The following is an 11,071-nucleotide window of genomic DNA, read 5'->3' as shown; positions in this document are numbered from 1 at the left end:
GACAAAGTCTCACTCTTGTCTCCCAGGCTGCAATGCAATGGTGAGATCTCAGCTTACTGCAACTTCAGCCTCCTGGGTTCAAGCGATTCTCCTGCCTCAGCCTCCGGAGTAGCTGGGATTACAGGTGCCTGCAACCATGCCCAGCTAATTTTTGTATTTGTAGTAGAGACAAGGGTTTCTCCTTGTTGGCCAGGCCGGTCTCAAACTCCAGGCCTCAGGTGATCCACCTGCCTTGGCCTCCCAAAGTGCTGGGATTACAGGCGTGAGCCACTGCCCACAGCCAGCCCCCTTTTCTCTTGAGTCTCTAGCTTTGAACCTTCCCTGCCCTGACCTCAGGTAAGAAAGAGTTTTCGAAATAAAGACACTACTGGACAAAGAGACATTCCCGCAAGGTGCAGTGGCTTATGGCCAGTCTGGGCAACACAGTGAGACCCCATCTCTATTTATTTATAATTTTTTAAAGAAGAGTGGCTGGGCACAGTAGCTCACGTCTGTAATCTCAGCATTCTGGGAGGCCAGGGCGAGTGGATCACTTGAGACCAGGAGTTCAAGACCAACATGGGCAACACTGGGAGAGCCCCATCTCCACACACACACACACACACACACACACAATACAAAAAGTTAACTGGGTGTGGCTGTGTGTGGCTGTAGTCCCAGGTATTTGGGGGGCTGAGACATGAGAATTGCTCAAACCTGGGAAGTCAAGGCTGCAGTGAGCCATGATTGTTCCACTGCACTTTAGCCTGTGTCACAGAGTGAGACTCTGGAAGAAAGAAAGAAGGAAGGAAGGAAGAGAGAGAGAAAGAAAGAGAAAGAGAGAGAGAAGGAGAGAGAGGGAGGGAGGAAGGAAGGCAAGGAAAAAGGGAAGGAAGGAAGGAAAGAAGGAAGGAAGGAAGGACGGAAGGAAGGAGGGAAGGAAGGAAGGAAAGAAAAATGAAGGAAGGAAGAAAAAGAAAGAAAGGATGTAAGGAAAAAGGAAGAAAGGAAGGAAAGGAGGGAGGGAGGAAGGGAAGAAAGGAGAAAGAAAGAAAGAGAAAGAAAGAAAGAAAAAGAGAGAAAGAGAAAGAAGAACCATTTCCCCAAGACCAACTACCTGCCCCAAGCCCTCCCCATGGCAGATATCTCCTGAGGCTTCCCTGACCCGACTGGGCACAAAGTCAAACAGCTAAAAAAAAAACAAACTGTGAATGATCTTGTCTCCTATTTGGACTGTCGTCTCCCAGCACTCACCTCTGTTGATAATCGCACCCTCATTAGTGCAATGATGTGATTGGTGTCTGTTTCCATCAGCAGGCTGTCAGCTTGTCGGGGGTCCCTGTTTACTCTCTAAGTGCCACTGGATAAAAAATAACCACAAAGGCAGATGGAGTTGCGACCATGCGCCAGGCGGTCTCCTGGGAGCTTTGCAGGGCTTCTGATGGCGTAGACTCCTCACGGTGACTGCTGGGAGTGGGTACGGGGCTGAGCTCATGCACCGTCTTTAGGGATGAAGAAACCAAGACAGAAAGAGGTGAAGCTGTTGCTCTAGCTATAAATCGGGGAGCTGGGGTTTCACACCAGCCCGGCTCCCAGGTCCCCAGGGCACTGAGGGATACTTCTATTTTTTTTTTTTCTTGTTGCTGTTTTTTTTGGAGATGGACTTCTCACTGTCCCCAGGCTGGAGTGTAGTGGCGTGATCTCGGCTCACTGCAACCTCCACCTGCCAGGTTCAAGAGATTCTCCTGCCTCAGCCTCCCGAGTGGCTGAGACTACAGGCACGTGCCACCACCCAGCTAGTTTTTGTATTTTTAGTAGAGACGGGGTTTCACCATGTTGGCCAGGCTGGCTTCAAACTCCCGACCTCAGGTGATCCACCCACCCGGGTCGCCCAGAGTGCTGGGACTACAGGTGTGAGCCGCCATGTCTGGCCCACTTCTCCTTGTTGAATGCAGAATTAGAAACAAAAATCACCTGATCAACGCCTGTAACCCCAGCACTTTGGGAGGCGGAGGCGGGCGGATCACCTGAGGTCAGGAGTTTGAAACCAGCCTGGCCATCATGGGGAAATCCCATCTCTACTAAAAACACAAAAATTAGCTGGGTGTGGTGGCGCACACCTGTAATTCCAGCAACTGGAGTGGCTGAGGTACGAGAATTGCTTGAACCCAGGAGGCAGAGGTTACAGCGAGCCAAGATCGCACAGCTGCACTCCAGCCTCAGTGACAGAATGAAACTTTGTGTTGAAAAAAAAAAAAAATTACTGATCATCTCAATAGATACAGAAAAAGCATCCGATATGGGAGGGGAGCAGGAAACTGCTGGGTAGAGAAGGGCAATGTCTCCGGCGAGGGTTCCACCCTAGGGCCTGTGCCCACAAACCTAAATGAGAACAGGTATTTCCCAAGGTGCTGGGATTACAGGTGTGAGCCACCATGTCCAGCTAATTTTTATTTTATTTTTTTTTAGTAGAGACAGGGTTTCACCATGTTGGCCAGGCTGGTCTTGAACTCCTGACCTCAGGTGATCAGCCCGCCTCGGCCTCCCAAGGTGCTGGTGAGCCACCACACAGGATCAAGACTCATCCTATTCGTAACCGCTGGCGACCGCTGGTCTGTCTTCTGCGTCTGCAATTTTGTGACTTCAAGAATAAGAAACTGGGTCAACCCCTCGACCTGATGCCAGCATGTCTGCTCAAGAACCTCCCATGGCTCCTCAGTACCCTCAGGATAAAGGCTGAGCTACCCTTTGAGCATTAAATCTCCCCGCCGCCTTCACAAGACAGCTCACTGCAACCCCTCTCACTATTCCTGTATCTCACTCCAAACATCAGCGCTCCCATTTTCTCACTCACAGCTTCATAACGTTTTTCATCTTGTTTCTCTCCAAGTCCTCCCACCCACCTGGAATGCCCTTGACTTTCTCCGCTTCCTCTGTTAGTCGTCTCCAAGACTGAAGTTCGGCATCTCCTTCTTCAGAAGGTTCCTGAACCAATCCCACTGCCCCACCCCTTTTTTCTGAGACAGAGTCTCGCTCTGTCTCCCAGACCGGGGTGCAGTGGCACGATCTCGGCTCACTGCAACCTCCACCTCCTAGGCTCAGGTAATTTTTCTGCCTCAGCCTTCTGAGTAGCTGGGATTGCAGGTGCCCACCACCACACCCAACTAATTTTTTTATTTTTAGTAGAGATGGGGTTTCACCATGTTGGCCAAGCTGGTCTCAAACTCCTGACCTCAGGTGATCTGCCCGGCTCGGACCCCCCCAAAGTGCTGGGATACAGGTGTCAGCCACCATGCCCGGCCAGAAAACACAATTTAGAATCTACACATTGTTAAAGGTTGAACAATGTGTTCAATGTGAACAATGTGTTGAACAATGTGTGTTCCCCCCCACAAAAAAAGATATATGGTGGATCCTAACCCCACAGTACCTCAGAATGTGGCTTCATTTGGAGATAGGGCCTTTACAGAGGTAACCACGTTAAAATGAGGTCATTGGGGTCAATCTTAATCCAATATGTTGGGAGTCAAGTGTAAAGGGGAAATCTGGGCCAGGCGCGGTGGCTCACGCCTGTGATCCCAGCACTTTGGGAGGCCAAGGCAGGCGGATCACTTGAGGTCAGGAATTCAAGAGCAGACTGGTTAACATGGTGAAACCCATCTCTTCTAAACAAAAAACAAAACAACACAGAAAAATTAGCTGTGTGTGGTGGCAGGCACCTGTAATCCCAGCTACTTGGGAGGCTGAGGCAGGAGAATTGCTTGAACCCAGGAGGCGGAGGTCTCAGTGAGCCAAGATTGTTTTGCTGCACTGTAGCCAGGGAGACAGAGCAAAACTGTCTCCAAAAAAAAAAAAAAAAACATCTATCATATTTTCCACACTGTCAGCCATTGTATATGGTTTCGTTTTCACATGACATCTGGGCTCATACCTGGTATGTCTCTGGAGGATAGGTGGAGTTCCTTTTCTTTACCCCGGAATGTGTGATCATGTCACAAATAGACTCCAAACCAAAGTGGTTAAATTTCCAAACCTTTAATCCCAAATCAGACACAGCCAGGTCAGACCCTGGCATCCTCCCCGATCTCCCGCAACCCCACCCTGAGCTGCAGATGAGTTGTAAAAAGTCTCTCCCAGCAGGTGAATTGATCCAGACTTGGGAAATGAAAGGGCCTCCAACTCCCACCCAAGGCCCCCCAACCTCACCGCCCCCAACCCCACACCCGTTACCCCATCAGGTCCCCGCCAGTCTTCCCTGGGGACCCTCGTTTGCAAAGAGCCTCTTCCCATCCCACCCCTAAGCAACCCACATACAGCCACCGATAAAAATGTATTTACAGAGGGAGAGAGGATGAGGGGACAGGAGGCGGGTGTGTCAAAGAACACGGCCCCGAGCGGGGAGAACACAGTTTCTCCAGGAGATGGGGTGGAAAGATCTTGAGGGCACGATGGAGAAGATCAAAGAGCTTGGTGGTTGCTTAGAGAAGTCTCACGTGTGGCTCTAGGTGGCCCGGTGGCCCCGCTTGGGACAGAGGGACGCCCAGGGCCAGGAAGGCAGTGTGAGCAGCAGAAAGCAGCCAGCCCCCAGCAGCAGGATGAGGCCGGCCCCCACGCCACAGCCCAGGGACCAGGAGTACTCGTAGGTGAGGCGTGGGGCCGGGGGTGGCTCGGGGCTGACTGTCTGCAGCAGGACCCTCACGGAATGCCGGAACACCTCCAGGCTCACCAACAGCAGCAGGCCTGCGGGAGAGAGGACGGGCGGATCAGGCCCGGGACCCCAGCTGCGTCTGAGCATCTCCGCCTTCCTCTCCCGGCCCTCCCGCCCTCCCTGGCGCCTTCCCACGTGTGCACTCAACAAATACTTACTAAACACCTACTATATAGCACGCAGCATTTGGGAAGCTGGAGATAAATAAATAAAAAAAAACAAGATACAAAGTCATAGAGACAGAACGTAGAAGGGCAGTTGCCGAGGGCCGGAGGGAACAGGAGAAAGGGGAGTTGATGTTAAATGGTCTAGAGTTTCAGTGGGGAGGATGAACATGGTTCTGAAGGTGGGTGGCGGTGATGGCAATGTGAAGGGAATCGATGCCACAGAACCTTTGCTGGAGATGATGCAAAGGCTGATACCAAGTCACAGCTAGGTGAGAGAAACACGTTCTGGTGTTCGCAGCACTGCGGGTGAATATGGTTCCTTAGATTAAAAAAAATTTTTTTTTTTTTTTTTTTGAGACAGAGTCTTGCTCTGTCTCCCAGATTGGAGTGCAATGGTGCAATCTCAGCTCATTGCAACCTCCATCTCCTGATTCTCCTGCCTCAGCCTCCCCAGTAGCTGGGATTCAAATGATTCCCCTGCCTCAGTCTCCTGAGTAGCTGAGATTACAGGCATGTACCACCATGCTTGGCTAATTTTTTTTTTAGTAGAGACGGGGTTTTACCATGTTGGCCGGCTGATCTTGAGCTCCTGACCTCTAGTGATCCACCCACCTCAGCCCCCTGTAGTGCTGGGATTACAGGTGTGAGCCACTGCGCCCGGCCCATAATTGCTTACATGATTATTATTTTTATGGGACTTCTCCCAACCTTTAAATGTCAACTCAGAGAAATCTTTATACTCTGCCCGGCAAACAAAGCACCTCCCCTGGCCGCCGAGGGCCTGCAGGCTGCCAGGTTGCAATGTCCAAAATAAACAAATGAGGAGACAAGATCATCTCAGAGGGTGAGGCAGGAGAAGAAGGAAATAGAAACAGAGAAAGGGGCACCCAGGGGTGGAGCAGGGACTTCGGATGGTGTCGAGAAAAGCCATTTGGGCTGGGACCCAAAGCATGAAAAGAACCCACTCGTGAACAAAACGAAGCCACAGCTGTTCCGAGCAGAAGCAGTGGCTGACGCACAGCCCTGTGGAGGACACAACACAGGGCGTTTGAAGCACAGAAAGCTCAGTGGGGTTGGAGCTAGGAGACGGCAGGGGTTGGGGAGAGAAGCCGTGACGGAATTGCAGAGCTGGGCAGGGGCCAGGTCCTGCAGGGCCGCCTGAGTCGTGGGTGAGTCCTGCCTCCAGCCACCGTCCCTCCAGACCCTGGAGTCCTGCCCCAACCTCCATTCCTGACCCTCCTTCCTCCCTGCACCCTGGTCCCACTGTGGCGTTTTTTCTGTTTGGTTGTTCATTGTTTTGGGTGTTTTCTAGAAATAGTTTCCCCTGTCGCCCAGGCAATGGCACGATCTTGGCTCACTGCAGTCTCTGCCTCCTGGGTTCAAGAGGTTCTCCTGCCTCTGCCTCCTGAGTAGCTGGGATTACAGGCTGACGCTACCACGCCCAGCTACGTGTTGTATTTTTAGGAGAGACAGTGTTTCACCATGTTGAGCAGGCTGGTCTCAAACTCCTGACCTCAGGTGATCTGTCCACCTCCCAAAGTGCTGGGATTACAGGGCTGAGCCGCTGCACCCGGCCATTCACTGTGGTTGTGATCGGGGCTGGTGAATGCAACCCGATGCTGTGATTCAAAAGCCCTTTCTTTGCTCCACGCAGCCAACACGATAGCACTGGAGATGGAAAAGCATGCAGACAAGGACCCCCCTTCATCCCTTTCCTAATTCATTCTTTTTTTCTTTTCTTTTCTCTTCTTTTAGCGACAGGGTCTCAGTCACCCAGGCTGGAGTGCAATGGTGCGATCATAGCTTACTGCGACCTTGACCTCCCAGGCTCAAGCCCTCCTCCCACCTCAGCCTCCTGAGTAGCTGGTACTACAGCTACCAGCCACCACAGCTAGTTATTTCATTGTATTTTCTAGAGACAGGATCTTGCTACATTGCCTGGGCTGGTCTCAAGCCCACCTCCCACCTCAGCCTCCCCAAATGTCGGGATTACAGGTGTGAGCTACCACAGCAGACCTAAGTCATGCATTCTTAGATTCATTTGACAGATCGTCACTGAGCTCAACTACAAAATACATATAATACATAAATGACACTGTAACAAAGTCCCTGTCCTTCTGGAGTTTCATCCAAGATGGAGAGATGGGCAATAATCAGTTAAATGCATTGTTGGGGGCTGAACTGTGCCCTCCACAAAAAGTTCATGTTTTGGGGTCCTGACCCCAAGTACCTCAGAATGTGACTGTATTCAGACATAGAGTCTGTAAAGAGATAATTAAGTTAAGGACAGGTGTGGTGGCTCACACCTGTAATCCCAGCACTTTGTGAGGTCAAGGTAAGTGGATCTCAGGAGTTAGCGAGAAAGGATGGTCAACATGGTGAAACCCCATCTCTACTAAAAATACAAAAATTAGCTGGGCATGGTGGCGCACACGTGTAATCCCAGCTACTCTGGAGGCTGAGGCAGGAGAATTGCTTGAATCCTGGAGGCAGAGTCTGCAGCGAGCTGAGATCAAGCCACTGCACTCCAGCCTGGGCAACAGAATGAGACTCCTCTCAAAAAAGCAAAACAAAATAAAACAAGAACAGTTAAATTAAAGCAAGGTCATCATTTGAACCTGGGAGGCGGAGGTTGCAGTGAGCACCAATGTGACTGGTGTCCTTATGAGATAAGAAAATTTCAGGCAGGAGGATCTCTTGAGGCCAGGAATTCAAGGTCAGACTGGGCAAGAGTGAGACCCTGTCTCTACCCAAAAAAAAGATAACAAAATAAAAAAAGAAGGCCAGGCGTGGTGGCTCACGCTTGTAATCCTAATACTCTGGGAGGCTGAGGCAGATGGATCACCTAAGGTCAGGAGTTCGAGACCAGCCTGGCCAACATAGAGAAACCCCATCTCAACTAAAAATAAAAAAAAATTAGCCAGGGGTGGTGGTGGGCATCTATAATCCCAGCTGCTCAGGAGGCTGAGGCAGAAGAATCTCTTGAACCCACGAGGTGGAGGTTGCAGTGAGCCAGGATCACACCACTGCCCTCCAACTTGGGTGACAGAGCCAGAGTCCGTCTCAAAAAAAAAAAAAAAAAAAAAAAAAAAAGAGAAGGAAATGTGGGCACCGATAGGTACAGAGGGAAGACCATGTGAAGATACATGGAGAACACTGCCATCTACAAGACAAGAAGAGAAGCCTCAGAAAAAACGGACCCTAATAACGCCTTGATCTCAGGCTTGCAGCCTCCAGAACGGTGAAAAAATCAATTTCTGTTGTTTAAGCCACTCAGGCTTAAACTTTCTTATGGTGGCCCTGGCAAATGAATACAGGCATAAATAAATAGAGAATTTCATGTAGTGATCAATTCTGTGAAGAAAATTAAGGCAGGGTAAGGTCCAGCTGGGAATAAGTCTTCATTCTTTTTTATTATTATTTTTTTGAGACAGAGTCTTGCTCTGTCGCCCAGGCTGGAGTGCAGTGGCACGATCTCAGCTCACTTCAACCTCCGCCTCCCAGGTTCAAACTATCCTCCCGCCTCAGCCTCCTGAGAAGCTGGGATTACAGGCGCCGTCCACCATGCCTGGCTAATTTTTGTATTTTTAGTAGAGATTTTTAGTTTCACCATGTTGGTCAGGCTGGTCTCGAACTCCTGGCCTTAAGTGATCTGCCAGCCTCAGGTTCCCAAAATTCTGGGATTACAGGGATAAGCCACCATGTCTGTTTTATTTTGTTTTATTTATTTATTTTTTTGGAGACAGTCTCACTCTGTCACCAGGCTGGAGTGCAGTGGCACAATCTCAGCTGACTGCAACCTCTGCCTCCTGGGTTCAAGCAATTCCCCTGCCTCAGCCTCCTAAGTAGCTCGGATTACAGGCACCTGCCACCATGCCCAGCTAATTTTTGGTATTTTAGTAGAGATGGGGTTTCTCTAAGTCGGCCAGAATAGTCTCAATCTCCTGACCTCATGATCTGCCTGCCAAAGTGCTGGGATTGCAGGTGTGACCCACTGTGGCTGGCGGTTTATTTTATTTTTAATTATTATTATTTTTTTTTTAGTTCAGGTTATGAGACTAGCTAGTTTTTGTATTTTTGGTAGAAATGGGGTTTCACTATGTTGGCCAGGCTGGTCTAGAACTTCTGACCTCAGGCCATCCACCTGCATCAGCCTCCCGAAATGCTGGGATTACAGATGTGAGCCACCATGCCCAGTTGCTCTCATACACACTCTCTCTCTGTCTCTCTCTCTCTCTTTCTTTTATTATTATTTTTTAACATTTTCTTGGATACCAAATGAGTCCCTTTTAGACATGATGGTCAGTGATGGTCTCTCAGAGGTGGTGATATTTGACCAGGGACTTAAATAGTATGAGGTAATATGAGGAAATGAGACATTTGAAGTGCCAGTGGAAGAACATTCCAGGCTGAGGAGACAGCAGTGCAAAACACACTGAGGGAGGAATGAGCTTAGAGGGTCTGGGGAACAGCAAAGAGGCCGCCATGCTGGAGCAGGGACAGCAGATGGCAGGAGATGGACTCACAGGGAGCCAGGAGTCAGGCCATGGGAGGCCTTGCACCCATGTTATTCTGCAGTAGGAATTTACGTGGCTTTTATTCTGGGGGGGAATCCATGATCTGATTTATGACAGTAAAGTATCACTTGGCCGGGCACGGCAGCTCACACCGGTAATCCCCACACTTTGGGAGGCTGAAGTGAGAAGATTCAAGATCAGCCCAGGAATTCAAGATCAGCCTGGGCAACATAGTGAGACCTCATCTCTACAAATAATTTAAAAAATTACCTCAGTGTGGTGGCGTGTGCCTGTGGTCCCAGCTACACGGGAGGCTGAGGTGGGAGGATTGCTTGAGCCCAGGAAGTTGAGGCTGCGGTGAACTGTGATTGTGCCACTACACTTCAGCCTGGGCGACGGAGCCAGACCCTGCCTAGAAACATTTAAAATTTATTTATTTATTTTTAAAGACGGGGTTTCACCATGTTGGTCAGGCTGGTCTTGAACTCCCGACCTCAGGTGATCCGCCTGCCTTGGCCTCCAAAGTGCTTGGATTACAGGCATGAGCCACCATACCCGGCCAACATTTAAAATTAAAAGGCAGAAGTATCACCCTAGCTGCTCTGTGGAGAATGGGCTTGAGGAAGTTGAAAGGAGAAGCATACAGAACTCAGTTAGGCCATATAAATTATCTCGGGGAAAATACAGCCATGGTTTGGATTAGTATAGTGAAATAGAGGAAAGTGTTTGCATTCGAATTATGTTTTGGAGGGAGTACCAGTAGAATTTGCTGGTGGATGGCCAAGCGTGGTGGCTCACGCCTGTAATCCCAGCACTTTGGGAGGCCAAGGTAGATGGATCACCTGAGATCAGGAGTTTGAGACCAGCCTGACCAACACAGAGAAACCCCATCTTTATTAAAAATACAAAATTAACCGGGCATGGTGGTGCATGCCTGTAATCCCAGCTACTCAGGAGGCTGTGGCAGGAGAGTCACTTGAACCTGGGAGGCAGAGGTTGCAGTGAGCCGAGATTGCACCACTGCACTCCAGCCTGGGCAACAAGAGTGAAACTCCATCTCAAAAAAAAAAAAAAAAATGCTGGTGGGATGCATGTGAAGACAACAGAAGAACCAAGGGTAACGTCTGGCATTTTGGTCTACGCCATGGGCCAGCGAGCCTGTGGGCCAGGTAATAGGAATCTATCTAAGGCTTTACGGGCAGTGCGGTCTCTGTCACCACGCTGGACTCTAGTGCGAAAGCAGCTGTAGGTAATTCATTGTGAATGGAGTGACTGCAGTCCAACAGAACTTTGTTTTCTGAACTCTGAATTTTGAATTCCATGTAGTTTCCACATGTCCTGAAATAGTGTTCTTTTGATTTTTTTTTCCCACCAACTATTTAGCTCATGGGTCAAACAAAAATAAACAGAAGCCAGGTGCAGTGGCTCATGCCCGTAATCCCAACACCTTGGGAGGTCCAAGAGAGAGGGCTGCCCGAGGCCAGGAGTTCAGACCAGTCTGCACAACATGGCGAGACCCCGATCTACAAAAAAGATTTAAAATTAGCCAGGCATGGTGGTGCACAGAGTCCCAGCTACATGGGAGGATGGCTTGAGCCCAGGAGATTGAAGTTGCAGGAAGCTATGATCGTGTCACTGTGCTACAGCCTGGGCAACAGAGGGAAACCCTGTCTCAGAAAAAAAAAAAAAAAAGGCCGGGC

The 11,071-nt window shown here is 49.8% G+C and overlaps 1 protein-coding gene across 2 annotated transcripts in view; it reads right to left on the bottom strand.

Annotated features, from left to right (window-relative positions):
• Positions 1 to 3,998: 3,998 nt before the first annotated feature.
• CACNG6 (calcium voltage-gated channel auxiliary subunit gamma 6) overlaps positions 3,999 to 11,071 on the bottom strand; it is a 19,546-nt gene continuing 12,473 nt past the window's right edge. For both annotated transcript variants that reach the window (XM_017497922.1, XM_017497925.1), the window contains one exon: positions 3,999 to 4,719. In XM_017497922.1, the coding sequence (XP_017353411.1) occupies positions 4,481 to 4,719 (239 nt within the window). In that variant the 3' untranslated portion in view covers positions 3,999 to 4,480. The remainder of the gene's footprint in view (positions 4,720 to 11,071) is intronic.

This window comes from Cebus imitator, unplaced genomic scaffold (assembly GCF_001604975.1).
Source record: "Cebus imitator isolate Cc_AM_T3 unplaced genomic scaffold, Cebus_imitator-1.0 Scaffold235, whole genome shotgun sequence".
Classification (NCBI taxonomy): Eukaryota; Metazoa; Chordata; class Mammalia; order Primates; family Cebidae; genus Cebus; species Cebus imitator.
Note: the sequence above shows the minus strand (reverse complement) of the source record. Positions and strands in the feature narration are given on the sequence as shown.